This window comes from Macaca fascicularis, chromosome 13, assembly GCF_037993035.2.
Source record: "Macaca fascicularis isolate 582-1 chromosome 13, T2T-MFA8v1.1".
Classification (NCBI taxonomy): Eukaryota; Metazoa; Chordata; class Mammalia; order Primates; family Cercopithecidae; genus Macaca; species Macaca fascicularis.
Window position 1 is genome coordinate 98,483,856 of NC_088387.1, and position 26,828 is coordinate 98,510,683.

General features: G+C 37.1%; 1 protein-coding gene across 25 annotated transcripts in view; it reads left to right on the forward strand.

Annotated features, from left to right (window-relative positions):
* The window catches only part of ATAD2B (ATPase family AAA domain containing 2B), a 213,570-nt gene that overhangs the window by 132,939 nt on the left and 53,803 nt on the right, over positions 1-26,828 (forward strand). For 13 of the 25 annotated variants that reach the window (XR_012422623.1, XR_012422617.1, XR_012422614.1 and 10 more), the window contains 4 exons: positions 1,414-1,549; positions 3,824-4,020; positions 7,072-7,231; positions 24,136-24,258. Coding sequence is in view for 14 of the 25 variants with exons in the window: in XM_065527661.2 (XP_065383733.1) it covers positions 1,414-1,549; positions 3,824-4,020; positions 7,072-7,231; positions 24,136-24,258 (616 nt within the window). In the remaining 11 variants the exon portion in view is untranslated. Of the gene's footprint in view, positions 1-1,413; positions 1,550-3,823; positions 4,112-7,071; positions 7,232-24,135; positions 24,259-26,828 lie in introns of those variants that run through there. The other 12 variants (XR_012422622.1, XR_012422615.1, XM_065527660.2 and 9 more) reach the window with 4 other exon arrangements.

Sequence of the window (26,828 nt, forward strand, 5' to 3'; positions counted from 1 at the left end):
GAAGGTAGTCTACAAAAGCACTGGCAGGACACAAGGTGAAATTTTATAAACTTAAATGATTTGACTTTAGGTTGAGATAAATAATTCCCCATCCAGTTTTTGAATTCTGATGTTTACTTTTCATTGTTTCTTCTCTTAGAATTTCAGAGCTGGAAAAGGCATTTAGAGTTTATATAATCTAGTTTTCTTTATTCACTTTATTACCTTAAGCCAATTACTTAAATCTTTCTAAGCCCCAGTTTCCTCATCTGTAAAATGAGGAAATAATACTTACCTCATTGTTATAAAGATTGAATGACATAATATTTATGGAATTTTTAAGGGTTCAGTTCATAAGCTTAATCCAGTAAGTGGTTAGAAATGACAAATTCAATGAATTATTCAAATTTAGACCACAAACGTGTGGCTAAATGGGCAAGAATATGATGTGTTCGATTCTAATCCATATTTTCTCAGTATCATGGTTGGTATATCTTTCCATACTAGTGACCACCTCCCTTTTTTTATTTGCAGTTTCCAATTTGATTTGGGCTGGGTAACAAAAATCACAAGGTTAACTCTTTCAGTACATGCTTATTAGGCATGCTAAATACCAGGCACTGGGATAGGTGTAGGAAAACAGATGAATAAGAAGTGATCTCTGTTCTCAGGGAGTGTGGTGTCTAGAAGGTAGAAAGTAGACATTCTAGAAAAACCATAAAAATTAAATACAGTGTTTAATGTCATAGTAGACAAATTTAGATGAGGTAAAGAGGATTTAAACAGCATATCTTGGAAGGTGGACACCTGGGGTCAAAGTCTGAGTAGGTAAACAGAAGAGGTGAGTAATCACCAAGTGGATGGAGCTGAAAGATATGAGAATAATTGGCTTAATCTTTTTGGAGTGTGTCATGGAACATAAACTAGACCAGAGGTATAGTTTATTTGCAGTGGAACCAGGATTCCAGAGATTACAGTGAAATAGACTTTGTAGGGAAAGAGCACAGGAAGGGAAGTCAATGAATAGGGAATACAAAGAAATATGAGGATAATAGATGGCAGTGTTAACATTCTTCCAGCTCTCTATTATAGATTCTAAGTAATTACTTTTCAGCTCTTATGTAAAAGCCCTTTGAGATTGTTGCCATCTGTTACAACCAGCTATCCTTTTTGCTATTGTCTGATGACTCTTACTCGATATATAGTATCATTCATTAATGACTTGGGCAACTGGACATTCTACCATTCCTGTTTAGCCCATGAGGTTGAACCCTTCAACAGCATAGCCTAGGACTAGGTTAACTATAACCCCATGTGAATGGTCTATGAATATTGAACATGATACTGGAAGATGAAGACATTGCAATTTGGTATGATATGTAAGCTTTTAATTCTTTATATATTTAATGTCTTTGTGTGTGTGTATATGTGTAGGTTAAATGTATCTTTAGAATACAGTATGAAGAGGTCTTGTATATTCAAAGGCCTATTGAAGAAGACAGAAGAAAATTTTTTCAAGAATTGATTCTCAATCAGGCATCAATGGCTCCACCACGAAGGAAACATGCTGGTAAAGTTTGTAAAGCCTTTAGGAAAATGTGGGGGGATGGAGTTAAGAAATGCCCTTTCTTGGAGTCAGTTTATTTTAGCCCTTTCTTCATGGAAGTGAGGAGAGTTTGTCAGGTTCTGTTTATCTTTAGATGACATGTGGAAGTGTCCATTGTGTTCATCTGACTTGAGATTGGGAAGTATAGCCTTGTTAAAGCTTTACTAAATAGGACTTCTTCTTATGACTTCAACCACTTCCTCTGGTAGATTTCACATTATGGGGCTCAAAAAGTCATAGAAAAAAAGTCTTCAGTTCTCCTATGCTTTAGTCACAGTAAGTACCCAGGACTTGAACTGGTAGGTTGTGAACACCAGGTGTTGTGCTCATTCCTTGTTGGGCCATGGTAGATTTGATGGGCTGGTTAGAACATTTGCCATTTCTAGTTTATTTATTGATTGACTTTTCAGAGACTTAGTTAGGACCCATTACATTTAACATTTTATTCTAGCCATTTGAAAATCTATTCTGGCTTTGTTTTAAGTGTTAGATTTTTCTTGGGTTTGGACTCAATAATTTTAGACTCTAGAATTGAGCTTTACGAGGTACCTCAAGAATTTGTCAGATTTCAGTTCCTTGACATAGTAAGGGCTGCATTCTAAGTCATTCGAAAGAGGTTTTATTTTCCTAATCTTAAAGATGCGTAAAGGATAAGATCTACTCGCTTAATCTTTTAGCCTCTTCTAGGAAGTAACAATCCTGTTTGGTAAAAATTTTTAAGCCTCTTTACCCTCGTTCCATCTTTTATGTTTCTTAGAGCCCTTCTTGGAGGATACTCAATACATTCCCCATCCCTGCCAAGTCCTTATTTTTCCATATTCTTTTTGCTTTGTTTTTCACTGGTTATATTATGTAACATTTTAGTAATTTTATTGTTCTTTAGTGGCTCCTTTCCAAATTTTATTGGTGTTTTAAAAATGAACACCTATCAAATTGCTGTAGTTTTGGTTTTTTCCCTCCCAAAACCTTGGGAAGTTTAATATGTAAATTATGGTTTATTTTGTTGCTTCCTGTTAATCTAAATATTTCATTATGAAAATGATTTATTTCAGTCTTTCATGCTTCTAGATATATTTTAATCTCATAGATTTGAATTTTCTGTGTTTACTGTTGATATTCTTTTTCAGTTGTTTCTGTTGACTTTCAGTTTTCATCTTAGGAGCTATTTAGAAATCAGAGAAAAATACTTAGAATTTTAATTCTGAGCTTTAGTGTGATATCAGGGAAGTCTTTTAAAATTAGAGAACATTATAATTAGGAAAGTTAATACTTTACCTTTTAAGAAGATTTTTGGTTTTTCTTAGGATAGGTAGTGAGTACCATGGATTTTACATATAACACTTAGGACTGGTTTTCCATCTCCTTCATGACCGAGGAATTCCTTTTTTTGTTCTTTTTTTTTTTTTTCCCTCCCTTCCTGCAGGTGCCATTCACTGTCCCTACTCTGTTGTACTCAGAATATGAGGGCAGGAGACCTGCCTAAAATCAGAATTCTTTTGGGGATAGGAAGGATCAAATATTACTTGCCCATTATACTTTTTATGCATATAAGGCAATCTCATTTTAAGAAGCAGTTTTTAAACAAGGTTGACTTGAGAAAATCAGTATGCAATACTTTTTTACTTGGAGATATTTGTGTTGATTTGAATTATTTCTTGTAAGTTATATATAAATAATATTTCAAAATCAAATGATTTTGTTTTTTAAAGGGGTCCTGTTGTGAGTTATTTTATAAAGTGAAGCTATTTCCTTTTTGTTTCTATGCAAATTTTTACTTGCTGGATTTGCATGTTTCACACATATAGTCATGCGCTGCATAATGACATTTTGGTCAACGATGGACTGCATGTGTGATGGTGGCCTCGTAAGATTATAATACTGTATTTTTACTATACCTTTTCTATGTTTAGATACACAAATATGACTGTGCTACAATTGCCTACAGTATTCAGTATAGTCGCATGCTGTCCAGGTTGATAGCCTAGGAGTAATAGACTTTACCATATAGCCTAGGTATGTCATAGGCTATACCATCTAGGTTTGTGCAGGTATACTCGTATGATGTTCACACAATGACAGAATTGCCTAACTGCACATTTCTTAGAATGTATCCCTGTTGTTAAGCAACACATGACTGTATTTGTAATTCTTTTCTTTAAAGAACATTTTGAGAGAATGCCAAAAAAGGATCCTGGCCCATCATGTTGGAATCTTAACATTTTCTTCTGTTTTCTCTAGCTCTTTGTGCTATGGAAGTGCTTCCTCTTGCACTACCTTCTCCACCTCGTCAATTATCAGAATCAGAAAAAAATCGAATGGAGGACCAGGAGGAAAATACTTTAAGAGAATTGCGGTTGTTTCTCAGGGATGTAACCAAGAGGCTGGCCACAGATAAACGCTTTAACATCTTCAGCAAACCGGTGGATATTGAAGAGGTCTTGTTTCAGTAGTGTGCAAACAGTGAAGTTGAACTGGCTAAAAGAAAAAAATATTGACATCTTTTTTTGGAAGGAAAAAAAAGCAAAGGCATGGATGAATATTACCCCTAGCCTATAAAATTTTAATCCATGTGATAACTACCTATGTCATCAGCAAATACCTGGTGACTTTTGGATGAAATTAGCAACCAATTTATATATGTCCTCTTAATTATTATTAATCTTTGTGGTCTCTTACTCTTCGATTTAAGAAGAGGATTAAAAGTTGCCTTAGTCAAATATCCATACTAGACTATTTTTATTCCAGGATAAATTCTGCTCTCAAAGAGTATATTGGTGTTAACCAATCAATACCAGTTAATACTGGCATTTCCCAAATTATGTTTACCTCATCAAAAGAGGTAGCTAAAAACCTGAAGTTTCTTTGTCTTTCATATTTTGAGAATGCCTGTGGCTGGAATGCTGTTTGAAGTTAAAACATCCTGTGCAACTAAATTATTTTTCTTTCTAAGGGTTTTCTCTGCTCCCAGTGGAAAATTTCTCACTTTATATGTGTATTATTTTGTGTGCTTGTGGGAGCATGGTTTGTGATGATGAGAAAAGAAATTTTCCATTTGGGAATCCAATACTGTCAACTACATTTTTGGTTTTTGTTTTATCCTGGGATAATGTAGTGTGTGGATGAACACAGTGTAATCTTTACTGGCCTCCTTCTTATAGTTCAGACTCCATGTTTGAACAGCTTTGGTGTTTTTAGTTTTTTATTCATTTCTTTTTTTAAAAAAAAATTGAATTATGAGTGATTCAGAATTTAATGTTGTATCCTAGTTGTGAAATCTGTGCTTTTGGACCTGAGTGGATTCCTTTGAAACCATTACCTCATCTGTTGCTGGGAAGAATGAGCTAGCATTTACATTCCGCCCGCCCCCGGCAAGTCTGAAAATAAATACTTTCCCCCCTTTTTGGAATAAAGAGACTGATTTTATTTGTACCTTTATCCACAATACACTGTTTTTTCCATTTGGTCCTCTTATCAACCTTGTAGGATCATTATTATTATTCTTACTTTGCAGCTGAGGAAACAGACTTGTTGGCAAGTGACATAGCCAAGACTTGAAAGTTTTTTAAAATTCAAAGCCCACGTTCATTATCATAGCTACTTTATATCTTTCCAACAGGATAACAGGACATGCCTAATTTGCTTTTTTAATTAATAAATATCCGTTTATATTTGTGGGAATTTCCCCCCCCCATAGTGTTTTTAGATAATCTTAAAACTATCAGCTGATTAAAAAATTATTTTAAATAAATGTGATATGTGTGCGTGCCCTTCCTTCCACTCCCCTATTTGGTATATTTGGACTCTTAACACTTCTTAAAGGATAAGGGCTTGCCCCCAACTCAGCCTCCCATGCTGAGAGTAAACCAGTTTTGCTTTTGCTCAGGAAAACTCTTTTCTTTCCAATCAGAAAAGATTTGTCAGATTTTCAAATCCCATCTGTAATAGTTTTATAAATGATGGTAAGGTAGTACAAAGGGACAGAAAATGTTGGTCAGATAAATATTTTATTTAGGCTTATGTTTCTCTTGTTTTCTCCTTTGTTTTTCTTCTCAGGTTCATTCAGCTCTTAAGCTGAAAACATAGGAGTCTCTGGGAAGGATCGAGAGGGGGAAATAAGATAACCTAAAACTAAAGTTTTTATTTAACTAATGAATTTAAAGTGTCTGAAAACTTTATCAAATTCCAAAGCAGACTGCAGAGAAAACAAAACTTTAGAAAACAAATGTTAAATTTAAAATTAAGCATAGGGTGGTCACATTTATAGTCTTTAATAATATACATTTTAGAGTGCTTTTTAGTTTATAAAACAGTTTCCACTTGTACACAGGCATTTGTGTCAAATACCAGAACTAGGAATCCAGCTAATATCTTCTGAGGTAGTTTGTTTCAGTGTAACTCTGCTACTTCTCTTATAGGGAGATTGACTGGTTTTTCAGCTCCTAAAGGGTGAAAAATGAATTAAAACACACATACACTTCTACTTAATATTTTTTATAAGTAATCCTAAACATTAAAAAACATATAAATTATGTATATGTGCGTGCGTGTGTGTGAATGTGTAAATTTAAAAATAATGGTATAGATGCCCTCTGAAACTGTGAGAAAACTAACCCTACGATCATAGAGTAGAACTTAACCATCTCCCTAGAAATCTTTCCTGGACTAATTTTAGACATTACTGCTAAGACTGCTTTTATAGCAAACCTATTTACTTGATTTGAGATTTGCATTGGGGAAGGCAGTAGATACATAAGTTGCTAGCACTTTCTTATTGGTCGGGGATACACAATTTATTGGGCAAATCAAGACTTAATATCTCTTGTTTAGGGTTATCTCACAGAAAATCAGCACAGAAAGCAGCATGTTTGTTTTTGTTTGTTTGTTTGTAGATTTCTTTATACCTAGGGACAAATCCAGCAAATCTCATACTGGTTAGGAAAACTATACTTAATTTTCTTATGTAATTGACTCTAAATGTTTGTGATGACTCCAAAGGAGTGGAAAATACTTTCCATGAAATAGTTCACTCTAGAAAACTGAAAAAGAAAATTTTTGTTGAAAATTTAAAGAGATTTATCAGAATAACTTATCTCATAGTATGAAAAGTCTTTGCTTTTTATTTTCCTTTTCTTTTTCTTGAAGTCACATTTATTGATGCTCATTGGGTATTTTTGTCCATACATTCTCTTCTCAGATATGCCCAAAGGGTTAAAAAAAAAAACAAAACAGACATAGTTTCAAATTTTAAGAACAGAAACATTTCAGAGTTGATTTAGGTATGACTTGGAAACTGAAGCTTTCATGGAAAGTATGGCAGATAGTAACTTTGGTAGCATAAACAGCACTGCAGTTTTATCTTTATAAATTATTTATTTGATATTTAGATTTAATTTTTAAAGAACTTTGTTTTTATTTTGTGTTTTTACGAACTGAGATGATATGAAAAACCAGAACTAATTTTTATTAAAATATCTTATTTGTTTTAGGTTTCAGATTATCTTGAAGTAATCAAGGAACCAATGGACTTATCAACAGTAATAACTAAAATTGATAAACATAATTACCTAACTGCAAAGGATTTCCTGAAAGATATTGACCTCATCTGTAGCAATGCTTTAGAGTATAATCCAGACAAGGACCCAGGAGGTAAGGATGCATAGGGCAAGGTTTCCCTTGAAAATCAGTCAGAAGGCAGTTTACCATTTAAATACTAACTCATGCCTGTGTTCTAGATAGATTAATTTTCACGACCTGTTGTTTTTCAAAACTTGTTAGTAAGAAACTCATAGTCTACATAAAAATAATGTGTTTAAAGTAGAGAATTGTATGGTTACAGATATTATTTTCAGGGGTTCGTTTCTTCATTTACATTCTACTTTTTATATTTACATTGTGATTTGCGAATTTAATTGAAAATTTATTAGTCAACAATCACAGTGCTGATAAACACTGGGAATTTCGAATTCATGGAAATCCATGATAGGATAAGTTTATGTGTCAAAAGATCCTTTTATGTAGAATGTTATCTGTTCTTTTGATTATTGGTATTTTTATGTAATTATTTTATTCCTAATCCATCCTGTATTCAAGTGTATAGTCCCAACTTTTGTTATCTGGTTGATAACAGATATATCCTGGAAGACCACCAGGAGTATATCTGCAGTGAAACAAGATGAGGTGATTTATTATACTGAGGGAGAATATGTGTCATAGGGAACCATACAAGATTTGGGCTTGTGTTAAGTGATTTTGGTTAGAGTATAAGGAAGTGGGGCTTTGCAGTGGATTAGATGCTATTGGAAAGTAGGAATAATTTTAAGAACCTAGAAGGCAAGAAAATGGAGCAAGGCTAAAGCTATGATTGATAAAGAAACAGCAGTTGGCTGGGTGTGGTGGCTCATGCCTGTAATCCCAGCACTTTGGGAGACTGGGGCAAGTAGATCACTTGAGCTCAGGAGTTTGCAGGCCAGCCTGAGTAACATGGCAAAACCCCGTCTCTACAAAAAATTACAAAAATCAGCTGTGTGTGGTGGTTGCACACCTGTAGTCCTAGCTACTTGAGAGGCTGAGATGGGAGGATCACTTGAGCCCTGGAGGTTGAGGCTGCAGTGAGCTGTGATCATGCCACTGTACTCCAGCCTGGGAAACAGAGTGATAGCCTTTCTCAAAATAAAAAGGAAATAAAAGGAAAAAAAAGAAAAAAGAAAAAAAAAAAAAAAGAAAGAGCAGTCATTCATATTAGTCAGGATTGTGTTTGGTCATTGGCTATTATTATTTATTTTTACTTTTTTGAGATGGAATCTCCCTCTGTTGCCCAGGTTGGAGTACAGTGGCATGATCTCTGCTTCCTGCAACCTCCACCTCCTGGGTTCAAGTGATTCTCCTAGCTCAGCCTCCCGAGTAGCTGGGATTACAGGTGCCTGCCACCGTATCCAGCTAATTTTTTGTGTTTTTAGTAGACACGGGGTTTCACCATGTTGGCCAGGCTGGTCTCAAACTTGTAATCTCAAGTGGTCTACCTGCCTCAGTCTCTCAAAGTGCTGGGATTACAGGCCTGGGCCACCACGCCCAGCCTGATTATTGTTTTTTTTGGTGGTCAGGACAATGTTCATGTTTTGTCTGTGTTTAGACATGATTAGACAGGGTGGTCTAATTTTTCTCTTGACCCGTCATGGGCACAGGGTGGCCTTGTCTGATATTAGTGTTCTGTGAAATTGTTTATGTTTAATTGTAGTACCCTGAGGCGTAGCTGATAGTGCCAGGCCAACTCCTGGCTATCAGGAGCCACTTTTTGCTTTTTTACTCTATTGAGAATTCTATTTATTTGATAAGTAATACTAAAAATAAAATGCTTCTTGTTTTTAAAACATTCATTTAAGTTTTTGTTATCTAAAGATAGTTAGAATATAATTTTTGCTTTGTTTTGTTTTTTGTTTGAGACAGAGTCTCATTGTGTCACCCAGGCTGGAGTGCAGTGGCGTGATAGCAGCTCAGTGTAACCTCCGCCTCCTGGATTCAAGTGATTCTCGTGCCTCACCCTCCCAAGTAGCTGGGACTACAGGCACGTGCCACTACATCCAGCTAATTTTTGTATTTTTAGTAGAGATGGGATTTTGTCATGTTGGCCAGGCTGGTCTTGAAGTCCTGACCCCAGGTAATCTGCCCCTCTCGACCTCCCAGAGTGCTGGAATTATAGGTGTGAGCTACGGCACCTGGCCTGTGCTTTGTTTTGTATCTGTATTTTGAGGCAGAGCTTCTCAACCCAGGCCATATGGTAAAATGACTTAGATTTCTCAGTTTCACATGAAATTAGGTATTTTTTGCTTCAGTTTCAACCATAATATATCACAGATTCTATAATGGGAAAAACTGCAATTTCTTTTGCACCAATCCAGTAATTTCCAAGTTAGGAGGCAGAATAAAATTTTGTGTGGCTGGACTTTGTATGTAACAGTTTTTCAGCTTTATGTTATTTACCTCTTGTAGTTTTTGTTGTTTGTTTACTTTACCTGTTTTCGAGTTATTTTATATAACACACACACACACACACACACACACACACACACACACACACACTTTTTATTTGGACACAGCATCTTGTTCTGTTGCTCAGGCTGGAATGCAGCTGTGTGACCTCAGCCCACTGCAACCTCTGCCTCCTGGGCTCGAGCGATCCTCCCACCTTAGCCTCTCAGTAGCTGGGTAATACAGGCACACACCACCACACCTGGCTAATTTTTGTATTTTTGTTTGTAGAGAAGAGGTCTCGCCATGTTGCCCAGGCTGGTCTCAAACTCCTGGGTTCAAGTGATCTGCCCACCTCGGCCTCCCGAAGTGCTGGTATTACCCATGTGAGCCAGTGCACCTGGCTTATATATATCTTATAGAAAAATATATGAAAGTAGAACAAAGAAGAACATTAAAAACGTATAATTCCATCACTTAGTGTTTTTTCTCTGTTTCTTTCCCCATCCACGGATATAGTGCATGTAGAATATATACATGCATCTTAGTTTTACTAAAATGACTAGGATTTTTGTAAATTTTGTCATTCCCATAATATTTTGTGAAAAGCTTATTAGTTAATGAATGTATTTCTCCAACATTATTTTAATCGTATTAGATCTCATATAACAGCTAATACCCTATTGTTGGACATGTTAGATTTTTTAGTTTTTTCCTCTTTTATAAACACTGATAAATATCTTTGTAATGCAAATTTTGTGTTGATTCTTAATTATTTCCTTAGAATAAGTTCCTTAAAGTGAAATTTCTGGATCAAAGAATATATATCTTTTAAGGCTTTTAATCTGTACTATTAAAATTTTCTCTAAAAATTAAAAAAATTATACCAGCAGCAGACTGGGTGCGGTGGCTCACACCTGTAATCCCAGCACTTTGGGAGGCCGAGGCAGGCAGATCACGAGGTCAGGAGATCGAGACCATCCTGGCTAACACTGTGAAACCACACCTCTACTAAAAATGCAAAAAATTAGCTGGGCGTGGTGGTGGGCACCTGTAGTCACAGCTACTCGGGAGGCTGAGGCAGGAGAATAGCATGAACCTGGGAGGCGGAGCTTGCAGTGAGCTGAGATTGCGCCACTGCACTCTGGCCTGGGCGACAGAGCGAGACTCTGTCTCCAAAAAAAAAAAAAGAAAAATTATACCAACAGCATCAGGGCCACTGTAAGCCAATGTAGCAATTTTTGGTAAGTGAGAGAACCTCATTCTTCAGTTGGATGCCATCCTGTAACAGGATGGATAGTGAAGCATGGGCTGGATGTCAGCCCCATTTCACTCCCTTCCCTTGCTGGGGTCCTTTGTGAGGGTACAGCCCGCACAACTGTCTATGTAGTGGCTTTGGGCAGTGTGTACCTACACCTTCAGCCTGGTTTTCAAGACACAGAGACTGCTGTTATTGTGTAATATGTAATGAGAATGTGGGCTTTGGATTCAGACCTAGGTTTTAGTCCCATTTCTCCTATTTCCTAGCTCTTTAACTTTGATCAAGTTAAGCCCTCTAAATTTTAGTTTCCTCATCTGTAAAATGGGGATGATAACAACATTCTTTAATTGGGGTAGTTGTAAGAATTAAATGAGAAAGTGTATTAGGTTGAACCTTATGAAATTGCTGTTTTCATATGGTTCATCCTAAATATCTTAAGCCTTGAGTGGGGTAGCTGGGACATGGTAAGAGTTCCATAAAGGTTAGCTGTTGGTATTTGTATTCTTATGATCATAATTATTTAAATTGTGCTTTAATTTTTTTATAAGTTGATTTCTTAGCAGGTACCTACGTATTTGCTCTAGAATGACCCTCTATACTTTGTCCTTATTACATTCCCTGGACCATACTTTAAATTTAGTTTATTTTGAAACAAATATAAGAGCTGGTAGTGAAAATGAATTTAAGTGCTTAGAAAAAGCCAGTTGAGAAGATCAATCCATATTTTCCCCCCCTAAGTAATTAGTTATAACCATGTTGATATTAATATTTTAAGGAAGAAGTAATGGTTTCTGGTGCATAATAACATTTTGCTACAAAATGCAGTTCCACAATGAAAGAATATGGCTCTGTCTCACAGAGTTAACACGGTACACTTGTAACTTTCTTCCTTCACTTGTTCTGATATAAAAAGTGGTATAGTTCAAAGGTATTATTTTGGCTGTGTTTAGATTTTTTTCATATCTTTCATCAAGCAACCTCTTTTTTTTTTTTCTTAGCAACAGAACCACTTGTTATATTCCAGAAAAACATCCTCAGGATGTGTTGTATAGCAAGTGGAAATTACATGAATGTTGTATTACATTTACAAGTTCCCATGAGTATTTGGAAGCTTATAGTGTTCTCTTTTGCAGAACACTTGGCCATTTGGGGGAAAAACTAACATATACATAGAAGACAGAAGCCAACATTTTGAAAGATATACATGTTGCCTAACTATTGACCCAGATTCTCTCCCTTGAGGATGATGGGAACAGAAATTAAATGATGGGAACAAGGAGAAATTGACCTGTGTTCTAAATGTGACCAGTATCAGATATTTGGCCCTAATTACTACACTATAGATACATAGATACATGATATATTATGTTTGGCTCATCCCCGTTTTTGGTCTTGTAGTGCACCCCTCCTATATTCCCCAGGCCTGTTCATATGCTACATACCATCATTTGACAAGTTTTGCTGAAATTTTGGCCCTAATCTTTTAGTTTCCTCAGAATCTTCTGTGTTGTACCAATTGCATAGGATTAAAGCCCCCAGATTCACCCAAACTTTTGGAGCCCTCTGTGTTCTGCTCTTAATACATTTCTAAATTTATCTGCCATAGTTCTATTTCATGAGTTGTTTCAACCAAACTCATTCATTTTTCCATTAGTGTTTATGAATACTATCTGCTAATTACTGAGCTGGATGCCTAGACTACAAAGATGACTATGACAATTCTTGCCTTTTGAGACCAAGATTATATATATATAAAATCAGTGTTATGGTAGATCCATAATGCCTACTGGATAACTACTATGTGGCAGGCTTTATTCTGTATGTAATTGTATTAGCTTACTAGCGCTACCATAACAAAATATAACAGAAATTAATTTTCTCACAGTTCTGGAGGTTATCAGTTCAAAATAAAAGTGTCAGCAAGTTTGGTTTCTCCTGAGGCCTCTTTTCTTGGCTTGCAGATGGCGGACTCCTTCTCTCTTTGTCCTTACATGGCCTTTTCCCTATGCCTGTGTGCCCTTGGTGTCTCTTGGTGTATCCAAATTTTCTCTCCTTATAAGGACATCAGTCAGATTGGAACCCACCCATATGTCCTCATTTTATTTTAATTATCTTTTTAAAGGCCTTGTCTCCAAATACAGTCATATTTTAAGGTACTGGGAGTTAAGCTTTCCACATATAAATTTTGAGGAGACGCAGTTCAGCCTGTAACAGATATATGAAACACAATCCCTACTATATAGAAAGTCATCAATTTTTAGAGATGATAAATACACTAATCAAATTATTGGTGATTGTAATAACAAATATTAAGATAAAGGGATATCATAGAGGTGGCAATCATGAATAATGTCTTAAGGTGCCAGCAGATAATTATAAGACAGTATCATAAGGACTTTATTAGAAATATGTTACTGGGTTAGTGGAGCACAGAAGAGAAGACACTACTTGGAGATTAGCAAGATTGGGAAGGGCATTGATTCCAGGCTGAGGAAACAAAGGTATGAAAACAACAAATCTGGAGAATAGAGTGCCTCCATGGAGGAGTAGTGGGAAACTAATTTACTTCTCTACTCACTGACTCAACATTTATTGAGCCTCTATTTATTAAATATTCTCTGTGTATAAATCCTGTTTAAGGCTAGAGATATACAGATGGTTAAGACACAACCTTGACCTTTTAGTATCAAATTTGGGGTAGAGGTCAAGGGAGTTACCACTTGATGGAGGTTGGAACATCAGTTAAGATTTAATTGCAGTGGCTGCAGGGATTGAATGTAGAGGTCTTAGTGATCAACCATTTAAATATGGCGGACAAAAACCTAGAATGATCCTTGAGGTTTTGGTCTGGATAGAGGAAATCTGGGAAGGTAAACCAATGGAGGAACAGATTTATGGGCAGGATGTGAAATTCAATTTTGGATGTGTTAGTATGAGTTATATTTGGTACACCCAGACAAAATGCAGACTTTATTTATTTATTTATTTATTTATTTATGAGACAGAGTCTTGTTCTGTTGCCAGGCTGGAGTACAGTGGTGCGATCTTGGCTGACTGCACCCTCTGCCTCCTGGGTTCAAGTAATTCTCCTGCCTCAGCCTCCCCAGTAGCTGGGACTACAGGCGTGTACTGCCATGCCTAGCTAATTTTTGTATTTTTAGTAGAGATGGGGTTTCACCATGTTGGCCAGGATGGTCTCGATCTCTTGACCTCATGATCCGCCCGTCTTGGCTTCCCAAACTGCTGAGATTACTAGTTGTATATGTGGTTCTGGAGGTTAAAAGAAGTGGGCAGGAGATATAGTTGGGAGTCATCATTGAGGAGGAGTGAATGAGATTTCATAGTGTGTAGAATGAGAAGAGAGAGGCGCCCAGGAGGGCCCCTTTTCTAGGAAATATGGGTCCCAGTTCTTGCCCAGTGTAAGTCCCAGTCTTATTCTTTCAGTACTTTTGTCAAATGTGTCCCCTCTACTGGGAGTATTTACATGTTTTTCTTTTTAAATCAGTTTTATTGAGGTATAAGTAACATATAAGAAAATGTACTTTTGAAAAGCACGTAGCTTTTGAAAGCACCTATATTTTTTAAATTTCACCTACCTGGCCGGGCACGGTGGCTCACGCCCAGCAGTTTGGGAGTTCAAGGCGGGCGGATCATGAGGGCAAGAGGTCGAGACCATCCTGGCTAACATGGTGAAATCGCATATCTACTAAAAATACAAAAATTAGCTGGGCGTGGTGGTGTGCGCCTGTACTCCTGCTGAGGCAGGAGAATCACTTGAATCCAGGAGGCGGAGGTTGCAGTTAGCCAAGATTGCCCTCCAGCCTGGCGACAGAGCAAGACTCCGTCTTAAAAAAAAAAAAAAATTCACCTACCTTTCAAGGAATACTAAAATGCTAAGTTCATGAAAGATTTTTCTGATTTCCTTCCAGTTGTAAGTAACCCCTTCATCTCTGAATCTCATAATGTAACTTTTCTGAGACGTTTATTCCTTTTTTACCCATAGTTATTTGTTTACGTATCCTTACCCCTTGTTTTAGACTCAAAGCCTATTGAGAACAGGATCTATATAGGCATCTTGTGTAGAGCATATTCTTAATAAATGTGGCCAATGAGTAAATGTTATTCATTATTCTATTTTTATTTTATTTACTTATTTGAGACAGAGTTTTGCTCTTGTTGCCCAGGCTGGAGCACAGTGGCACGATCTCAGCTCACTGCAATCCCCACCTCCCGGGTTCAAGCAGTTCTCCTGCCTCAACCTCCTGAGTACCTGGGATTATAGGCATGCGCCACCATGTCCGGCTAATTTTTGTATTTTTAGTAGAGATGGGATTTCACCATGTTGGTCAGGCTGGTCTCGAACTCCTGTCCTCAGGTGATCCACCCGCCTCGGCCTTCCAAAGTGTTGAGATTACAGATGTGAGCCTCTGTGCCTAACCTCTATTTTTAGATACTAACTCAAGGAATCTCAGATTAGGTAGAAATTATAAAATGGAGACATGGTAACATTATGTAGAAATATGCACAAATGCTAATAATATGTAAATATGACCCGAACCAGTAAATATAGTTAAATTTTTTTTTATTTTTTGTTTTTTTGGAGACAAGGTCTCACGCTGTTGCCTGGACCTGAGTGCAGTGGCATGATCTTGGTTCACTGCAGCCTTGACCTCCTGGGCACCAGTGATCCTCCCACCTCAGCCCCCTTGAGTAGCTAGGACTACAGCTACAGGACTTACCACCATGCCTGGCTAATTTTAAAATATTTTTGTATAGATGGGGTCTTGCTATGTTGACTATGCTGGTCTCAAACTCTTCAAGTGATCCTCTTGATGCATCCTCCCAAAGTGTTGAGATTACAGGTGTGAGCCACCATGCCCAGCCAAATTTCTTATTTATGAAATTATTTGGGATGAAAAATCATAACATGAAAATTAGCTTTTCTTAAAAATATGGTTACTCTTAATAATTTTATTGAACAAAACCTCAGCTAATGTACTTCTGGGATTTTTTTTTTCTTCATAATGAACTAAAAGTAAAAGTTTACCAATTACAAAAGAAACATCAACACAGTGAAATTGCTGTTACTTTCATTAAAGTAGTGCTTCTGTTAATTTTATAGATACTCATCTATATGTCCTAAGTAGCAATTACTTTTTGCTGAAGACAAATGTAAGTGGTAATATCTTTATTTTATAGATGAGGAGATTGGGGCTCAGAAAGGTTATATAATCCGTGTGCAAACCCACAGATGTTATATGGCACAACTGAATGGATTGAGAGCTGTCTTGACTTCAAAGCCAATATGTGGGGTTTTTTTGCTGTGCTCATGTAACTTGCAAATTTCATGGATTTGTACAATCTTAAAATCTTAAAGTATGAGACAGAGTAGAAACTCATAAATATGTAGTTTCTATTCCCACATGATTTTAAACCTAGAGTTTTAAATGATGAATGAGTCTTTGAATCCGCAAACAAAATTATATTCATGTGCAGTTTATTCTCTTCTTTTTTTTCCCTCCCCCAAGATGGGGTCTCACTCTGTTGCCTAGTCTGGAGTGCAGTGGTGCGATCATCGCTCACTGTAGCCATCATAGCTGACTTGAGCCACCGACCTCCCTGGCTCAAGTTATCTTCCCACTTCAGCCTCCTGAATAGCTGGGACCATATGAGCCACCAATACTGGCTAACTTTTTAATTTTTTGTAGAGATGGAGTCTCCATATGTTGCCCAGGCTGGTCTCAAACTCCTGGCCTCAAGCAATCCTCCTGCCTCAGTTTCCTAAAGTGTTGAGATTACAGATGTGAGCCATGATGCCCAGCCATATTCTGTTCTTATAAGGATCCAGGTCAAAAAGATTAAGAACCTAGGATTATCATAGACATCCCTTCTAGTTTTAATATTCTTTAAGTTTGTGATTATATGCTATGTGTAATCTTAGACACTCTTCTAAACAATGATTGAAAACTGTAATGATAGGCACATGAAAAAGCAATGCCCTGGCCAGGCGCAGTGGCCCACACCTGTAATCCCAGCACTTTGGGAGACCGAGGTGGGCAGATCGCTTGAGCCCAGGAATGTGAGACCAGCATGTGACCTGGGCAACATGGCCAGACGCCATCTCTACAAAAAATACAAAAATTAGCCGGGCGTGGTGGCGCATGCCTGTGGTCCTATTAATAGCTGCTCGGGGCACTGAGGCAGAGAGGATTGTTTGAGCCCAGGAGGTTGATGCTGCTATAAGCCATGATCGTTCCACTGCATTCTAGCTTGGGTAACAGAGTGAGACCTTGTACCTCCACCCCCATCTCCCCAAAAAAGGAGTGTCCCCTCTCAAATGCAGATTTTTTTAAAAGAATATATTCCTTGTCTTCCATACTAGTGGGAAATTTTTATGGAATTTTTTTTTCTTCATTTATTCTTTTTTCTTGCTTAATTTAGGGTAGTGTTGTGATAGAAGATATACTTTATAAAAAGCAGAAAGACCAATCATTGAGTTATTTTAGAGATAATATGCCAGATCCATGCCTTTAGATTTAATCTTACCTCTTTTTTAGTTTCTCTTCATTCAAGCCGAGGTAGAAAGCCAGTGGTGGAAAGTTGTGGTATTGCATAGTCTACACACATTGTATTGTCAACTTGAAAGTATAGCTACTTCTAAGGATGTTGACGTTCATTGTAGTTTTTTATTTATAGTAGCTAAAATTAGAAGTAATTTAAAACTTCCAAAAAGAGAACAATACTTTTGAAAAATTAAAGCACATCCTACTTTGGATTGTTGGACAACTATTAAAGTTTGGTTTTCAAAGAGTATTTAAAAGACACCAGGAGACTTCTTCTTTTCTTCTTCAGGCCAAGATGGAGTAAAAGGGATTCGATTTATTTACCCCCTCACATGAAACAATGAAAAAAAAAATGAACAAAATATATTTAAAGAAAAACTCTTTGGAAAGCATTAGACACCAGGCAACACAGGACAGTGATTCCCAAAAGATAGAAACAAGTAAGAGGAGCAGTGTGGTTGCCTGGAGACAATTTCCAGATACCAGCCCCAGGAGGAGCAACCCAGGCGTATTCTGGAGGTCCTCTGAATTGAGGAGCCAGACCTGGGAATCTGAAGAGGCCACGGTGGTTTGTGTTTGTAGGGAAGATTACCAGAAAGAAGAAAGCTGCACAGAGAGAACACTGCGGCTATCTCCAGGAGGTCCTACCCTAGTGTTTAACTAAGTACTGGTTAGTGCATATGTGTGAGAAACCTATCTGAGGCCAGAAAAGGAGAGGGAATATTCCTTGAAGTTCACACAGGGGCTGCAATAGAGTTAGAGCTAATAAATCAACAAGGAGATAAAATGGAATAATAAAAAGGTATATAGTAATTCCAAGAGAAGTGAGAAAAAGAGGAAAAGGGGAACAAAGAACATATAAGACGAGTAGAAAATAAATAGCGACCGTATCAACAATCACATATATCACATTAAAAGTAAATGCTCTAAACCAGGGGTCAGCAGACTATCATCAAGCTGACAGCCTGTATTTGTAAGTCAAATGTTTTTACTGGAACAAAATTTTTCCCCCATCCCCGCTTTTCAGTTCAATGATAAATGATGTCTACAAAAAGCCTACAGTTCTCATCATACTAGTGATGAAAGAGTAAGTACTTTCTCCTTAAGATCAGAAACATGACCAGGATGTCTGCTTTTACCAATTCTATCCAACATTAAACCGGAGCTTTCAGCCAATGCAATAAGGTAAGAAAAAGAAATAAAGGCATCCCTACTTCCAGAAAGAAAGAAGTAAAACTGTTGTTTGTAGACATATGATGTCTACATAGAAAATCCTATGGAATATTTAAAGAAGCTATTAGAACATATAAGTGAAGTTAGGGTTGCAGGAGACAGGATCAGTATGTAAAACACTTGTTTTTCTATATACTAGCAACAAACAGAAAATTGAAATAACATCAAAAAATAACATGAAATATAGATAAATCTGACAAAAGGCATGTAAGTAAGACTTATACATTAAAAACTATAAAACTTTGATGAGAAAAATTAAAGAAGACCCAAATAAATGGAGATATATGTCATGGCTTATGGATTGGAAGACTAACCATTATGAAGATGTAATTTCTCCCCAGATTGAACCACAGGTTCAACACCATCCAATCAGAATTCCAGCAGGCATTTGATAGAAATTGACAAACTGATTCTAAAATTCATATAAAGATGAAAAGGACCTAGAATAGTCAAAACAACTTTGAAAAATAAAAACAGTTGGAAGACTTAATACTACTTTATTGTAAGACTTACAAAGTTACACTAATCTAGACAGTGTATATTGGCATGAAGTTTGACAAGTAGGTCAATGAAATAGCATAGAGTCCTGAAATAGATGCACACATAGAGGATCAATTGCTTTTTAACAAAGATATAAAGTCAGTTCAATTAAGAAAGTAGATTAATTTCAACAGATAGTGTTGGAACAATTGGATATCAGCATGCAAAAAAAGACCTTTGTATACAAAAGTTGACTCACAATGGATCACATACCTAAATACAAGAGCTTAAAACCTATAGCCAGAATATTAAGTCTCAGAATTTAATAATAACCCAATTTAAATAATGGACATAAGAGCTGAAGACACTTTACCAAAGAAGATATACAGAAGACAAATATACACATGAAAAGATACTCAACCTCATTAATCTTATTTATTTATTTATGGAGACGGAGTCTCACTCTGTCACCTAGGCTGGAGTGCAGTGGTGTGATCTCAGCTCACAGCAACCTCCACCTCCTGGGTTCAAGCGATTCTCCTGCCTCAGCCTCCCGAGTAGCTGAGATTACAGGCACACATCACCATGCCCAGCTTTTTTAAAATATATTTTTAGTAGAGATGGGGTTTCACCGTTTTGGCCAGGCTGGTCTCAAACTCCTGACCTCGGGTGATCCACCCGCCTTGGTCTTCCAAAGTGCTGGGATTACAGGTGTGAGCTACCTCACCCAGCTGACCTCATTAATCTTTAGTGAAATGCAAATTAAGACCACAATGAGGCCGGGTGCAGTTGCTCATGCCTGTAATCCTAGCACTTTGGGAGGCCAAGGTGGGCGGATCACCTGAGGTCAGGGGTTCAAGACCAGCCTGGACAACATGGTGAATCCCTGTCTCTACTAAATATACAAAAATTAGCTGGGTGGGGTGGCACACACTTGTAATCCCAGCTACTCAGGAGGCAGAGGATGCAGTGAGCTGAGATTGTGCCACTGTACTCCATCCTGGGCAACAGAATGAGACACCATTAAACACCTCTAAGGATCGTCTGAAACTGAGAAGACCATATCAAATATAATCAAGGATATGGAGTAACTGGAACTGTGATGCACTGTGGTAGGAATGTAAAATGGTACAACTGACTTGGAAAACAATCTAGAAGTTTCTTAGAACGTTTAACATGCATTATAGTCGTCTCTCCATATCTGCTTTGGAACCTGTGGATACAAAGGGCTGACTGTACTACCTCTTTTTATTTATTTATTTATTTATTTAGAGATTCTGTTTTGCTTTCACCCAGGCTGGAGTGCAGTGGCGTGATCTTGGCTCACTACAACCTTTCGCCTCCCGGGTTCAGGCAATTCTCTGCCTCAGCCTCCTGAGTAGCTGGGATTACAGGTGCCTGCCTCCATGTCCGGCTAATTTTTTTGTATTTTTAGTAGAGATGGGGTTTCACCAAATTGTCCAGGCTGGTCTTGAACTCCTGACCTCGTGATCCACCCATCTCAGCCTCCCAAAGTGCTGGGATTATAGGCATGAGCCCCTGTGCCCGGCCACTACCTCATTTTATATGAGAGATGTAAGCGTCTGGGAATTTGATATCCAAGGGGAGATAGAGTCCTGGAACCAATCCCCTGCGGTTGCTGGAGAGCCGTACTTATCATTTGACCTAGCCATTCCACCCCTTAGTATTAACACAAGGAAAATTAACATGTATATTTCCATACAAAGGTTTGTTCATCAGTGTTTATAGTGACTTTGTTTATAATAGCCAAAACCCAGAATTATCCCTAATGTCCACCAGCATGTGAATGGATAAACAAATTGTGTTATACCCATATAATGGATTAGTATTCAGCACTAACAAATAATGAAGTACAGATACATGCAAAAATAGGGACAAATAATTATTTTTGTGCTTAAATAATTATGCTGAGTGAAAGAATCCTGATTAAAAATAATCTTTGTGATTCCACTCGTATATATAATTCTAGAAAATATAAACTGATCTATAGCAAGAGAAAGCAGATCCTTCATTGCTTGGGAATAGAGGGCTATGGGGAAGGGCAAAGGGAGGAAGACCAAGGGTCCCAGGAAACTTTTGGTGATGATAGATATGCTCATTGGCCTTTTTTTTTTTTTTTTTCATGAGACAGGATCTTGCCTTGTTGCCCAGGTTGGAGTGCAGTGGTATGAACGTGACTCACTGCAGCCTCGACTTCCTTGGGCTCAAGCGATCCTCATGCTTCAGCCTCTCAAGTAGCTGGGACCACAGCCATGCACCACCATGCTTGCCTAAGTTTTGTAGTTTTTGTAGACATGGTGGCTCGCCATGTTGCCCAGGCTGGTCTCAAACTCCTGGGCTTAAGCAGTCCTCCTACCTTTCCCTCCCAAAGTACTTTGACTACAGGAACTACCACCTCCCCTGGCCCATTTGTTATCTTTATTGTTGTGGTAATGTTATGGATGTGTGCTTATGTCAAAATGTATCAAATTATATACTTCAAGTATGAGCAACTTATATGTCTATTATGCTTCAATAGATCTATTTTTAAGCAAACTTAGGGAAGTACAATGTGTACTAAATCAGATTACAAAATCATTGTGTTTTTTGTTCATAAAGAGAATTGTTGAGACACATACTCATGTGCCTACATGGTATCTCCAGTGGGATATTTTTTAGGCATCTCCAGACTGAAATCCCTGAAGCTAAACTCTTTAAAATTAATCTCTAACTTCTTTTCCTCCTTTCCTCTCTATTCTGGTTTTGTTTTCTTGTGGGTTTTTTTTTTTTTTTTTTTGCATCTTTATAAATAGTATGCCCATCTCCCCGTTTTTCATGCAAGAAGCTAGGAAATCATCTTTGATATTTATGTTACCCTCTTATCTACTTTATCACCAAGTTGTGTCATTGAGAGCACATTTCAAATTTGTAATCTCGTCTTTCACCACTACCATTACCCCAGTTCAAGTCATCATCCTCTCACTAAAAGCCCCTTGGTGTTATTCTTGACTCCCCTCAATCCAGTGATCAGAAAACAGCCACAGCAGATCTTTTCAACGATTTGCATTGCTCTTAGGATACAATCTAACATCATTTTAATATGATCAGTTCCTCTTTTCCTCTTGCTTATTATGTTCTGACTACTGTTATAAATAAAGTTTCAGTGCTGCAAAAAAAATAGCACTCAAATATAAAATTTTCTTTTTAATTCTCAGCAAGGCAAGGTACTTCTATAGAAGGGTGCGCCCTTATAAATGGAGCAATGGTGGGCACCCACTTGGACAAGGGAGGGGAAGGGGTTCTTATTCCTGATGCATGTAGCCCCTGCTTCTGTGTTGTTCCCTTATTGGCTAGGGTTAGACCGCACAGGCTAAACTAATTCTGATTGGCTAAGGAGAATGACTGGGTAAGTGGTTTGGTGGGAAAAATGGGTATGACAGAGCAGGTAATCAAAATGAGTCAAGATGGAGTAGGTAACTGGAATGAGTCAGGGTGGATCAGGTAATCGGAATGAGTCAGAGTGGAGTAGATAATCAGAATGAGTCAGGGTGGAGCAGGTAATGAAAAAGCTTGCTTTATGAGGAAGTTAAGTATGTAAGTAGAAGGCAGAGAATTGAACATGCTGACATATTGATTCTTTGAAAAGAAATTTAGAACTCATAATACTACACTGGCTGCATTTCAGTTTCTTGAAATCTCCAAACTCTTTTTACTACAGGATTTTCTCACATGGTATTTTCTGAACTTGCACTAGTATTTTTGTTTCCTCGCTTAATCTTTCAGTAGCTACTTCAGTCTGTGCTTCAAGTGTCAGTTTAAATGCCTCTTCTTCAGAGAGACTTCTTCCTGACTTGCTCAATCTAGATTGGAACCCACACCAGTACCCTGTAGGTTTTCTTCATAGCTGTTATTCAGGGTGTTTTGCTTCTGGGTTTTTTCTTTTTTGGAGGGAGGAGGTGTTAAGTTGGATGTATGGGAGATTATTTGTTCCTGTAGTGGTCTGAAAAAGTCCTTGAAAGTTGATATCATGTATGTTTTGTTCACTGCTGCCGGTGGCCACCATCCAGCTTTCCCTGGTGCAATCAACATTTGTTGAGTGAATGTTTAGAGAAAATGTGTTGGAAGTAAATATATCAGTGGTTGCCTTTGAGTGGTGCATGTTTGGTTTTGTAAGATTACCACAGTGAGCCATAATAACTTTCAAATCAGAAAAGTTATAAAGTATCTCTGTAACTTTGTGTATACTGTTTGCCTTTACTAGAGAGGAAAAAGCAAATGATGTTTTGGAACTTTGGATTCTTGCTCTTGATACTGTTAGAATATTAGTTACTTGATATATTACTTGCCTTTTCATATTTCTGAGTTGCGCAGGCATAGGGGGCACTGTTTATATTGTATTGTTTATGAATGGGAACTTCTGGATTAGTGTGAAGCAGAGACTCTTCTTTTAGTACCATTTTTAGGTATAGTTTGCCTGGAACTGTGTTTATGCTTCTCTCCTGGATTGCCTACAATGTATATACCATCTTGCGCCCTTTAGCTTAGAAAGTCTTTCTGTATGTCTCTGTTTTTGTCACATTTAAAAAAATAAGTCACCTTTAGGATATATTGCATTCTTTATCATAGTTTTGACCAATGTCAACTTAGGAGAAATTTAAGATTTTTTGAATTCTTAATATTAATCTCTGACAACTCTGGGGCTGGGCATTTAGTAAATATCCTCTAAACTTTTTAAATTTTTACTGAAAATCACATATTTCTGTTTTCAGAAATTTCAAAGCCGTAGGTATCTTTTTCTTGTAATTCTCCACACTGCTTCAGAAATGGTAATAGGTTTAGTCCTTCCAGGTTCTTCAAGTATAATTTTCAGAGAATTACTAACCTGACTGAGTAGCTTAGTATATTTATTTTTTACCCATACTTTAAATGAACTTTTTCTCACCTAGCAATGCTTTTTATAATTTTGTTTGTATTCTTTTACTTTTTAAGATGTCCTTTGTTAATGTTATTTTGTTTCTATAATAAATGTATGCCAACTGTTTTAACAGATAAAATAATTAGGCACAGGGCTTGTACCCTGAAGGACACTGCACATGCTATCATTGCGGCTGAATTAGATCCAGAATTTAATAAACTTTGTGAGGAAATTAAGGAAGCAAGAATAAAAAGAGGTAAGTTGTAGAAATAAACTTGGCACTGAAGCCTCGTGTGCTCTTTTCAGGCCAAGAGTCCTTCAATGATGTTTCTTTAGGGTTGCTGGTATTGTGAAAGTAATGTATTTAATGTATGTATTTAATTTCTGATACTAATGTGTTATGTAAATTCTCAAAGATACTTTCCAACTTTACCTACTGTGAAAGTTTTAGTGTGATAGTGAGTATTACAGAAATGAAGTGTTTCTTAGTGAAATTTGTTTTGTAGGAGCATATCTTTTTTAAGAATTGATTTCTAAATGGATTTAGATATTAGATATGGAAAGGTTTTATTTTTCATCAGTTTACTTTCTGGTACTTTAAAAACATGTTTAAGAATACTGTTTTTCCCACCCTAGTGAAATTTATATGCAATTTTGTTATTAGAAACACAGAATTAGCAATTGTGGTTTGTCGATTCAGTTTATAATCTTGTCCTTGAGGAACTCACATTTTAGTAGGAGAGAGAGAAATGTAAAACAAATCAAGTACAGTGTGTTGTATGCACTGGTTGAAGCATGTTCAGATCACAGAGACGAGAGACCTCCTAGTAGGGAACCAGAGTAAGGAGTGAATATAGAAGTGTTCTCTTTAATGGACTAGGGAGGCAGTGACAGAGGAGGAGGAGGTGTATTGCAAACAGAGAAAACAATAGCATATGTAAAGGCACACAGGTGTGAAATAGCTTGATGTGTGTTAGAAGATCTTTAAACTGGTATTGCTAAAGATATACAGAATGCTGGAAATAGGGCTCAAGAGGTGCGGGGTCCAGGACACAAAGATTATGAAGAAACTTTTCTTCTACCTTTTTAGAGAGCTTTTCCCTGACCACCTAATCTAATAGAGGCTTTGGTAGCATTTGGCATTATATTATTATTATTTTTTTTTTTTGTCATGTCCTCCTTATTTAGGGTATCAGCACTTCAGATGTCTTGTTTATAGCTTTACTTCAATCCCTAGAACCCAGTCTGATATAAAACAGGTTTTTGGTAAATATTTGAATAAATCAATGCCATGCTAAGGAGTTTGTACTTTATCTTGTAGATCAGTGTTTTCAAAAATGTCTGCCTATTACCATTAGCTTAGACCTATGAATTAGATTCTCTGAGAATATTAAGGCCAAGAAATCTTTATTTGAACAAACTACCTAAGAGATTTTATGTACACTACAGTTTGATAGCCATAGGCAATAGAAATAATTGAAGGATTTTAAGCAGTGAAATGAATTGGTCAAATTGCCTTGGTGGGAAGAAGTAGCATAGTTCCAATGTGCCAGGGTAGGAAGATGAGAGATCAGTTTAAAAGCTGTTGGAGCCCATTTGAAAAGGGTTTGGCAATTTCTAAAAAATTAAACATGGATTTACTATATGACCCAGTGATTCTACTCTTAGGAATCTACCCAAGAAAAATGAAAATACATGTCCACACAAACACTTGTATGTTCATAGGACCATTGTTTATAATAACCACAAACTGGAAACATCCCAGATGTCTGTCAGCTGGTGAATGGGTAAGGAAAGCACAGGATACCCATATGAGTGCGTACTACTTAGTAATAAAAGGGAACAAAGTACTGATACACAGTACAACATGGACAAATTTCAAAAACATGCTGGCTGAACATGGTGGCTCATGCCTGTAATCCCAGCATTTTCGGTGGCAGAGGTTGGAGAATCGCTTGAGCCAAGGAGTTTGAGACCGGCCTGGGCAACATGGCGAGATACCATCTCTACAAAAAATGAAAAATATTAGCTGGGTGTGGTGGTGTACACTTGTGATCCCAGCCATTTGGAAGGCCGAGTTGGGAGGATTGCTTGAGCCCAGAAGGTTGAGGCTGCAGTGAGCCATGTTCATGCCACTGCAGTCCATCCTGGGTGACAGAGCAAGATGTTGTCTCAACAAAAAAAAACCCCAAAACATTATGCTAAATAAAAATAGCCAGACCCAGAAGACTACATATTGTATGATTTCTTTTATATAAAATGTCCAGAAAAGGCAAGTTTACAGAGACAAAAAGTGGAGTAGTGGTTGCCTGGGACAGTTATCTAAAATTGAATTGCTGTGGTAATTTTACAACTCTGTACATCTACTAAAAACTATTTACTGTACACTTAAAACAGGTGATTTTTATGTTATATAAATTGTATCTCAGTAAAGCTGTTGGGGAACAAAAATGAAGTAGGAAGGGAGATAGAAGAGATTAATGTAAGTGATATGTAGCTGCAGGGATGGAGAGCACTGTGAAGTGAAGGAAGAGTAAAAACTGGCTGTGATATTGCTGGTTGAGTGACTTGGTAGATGCTAATACTCCCAATCTAGATAGGGAATATATAGGAATGAACTGTTTTGTTTTGTAGGGAAAGATAAACCAGTTATCTTTAATTTGATCTATCTTTAGGAAATTCAGTTGGAGATATTAACTAAGGAGTTGTATATATAGATCAGAAGTTGTATATATGGATCAGAGATGTTTGGGCTAAAGATACAGATTTGAGAATTATTGTATAATAGTAATCGAACCTGAACACGATACTTTGTTGGGGAACGTG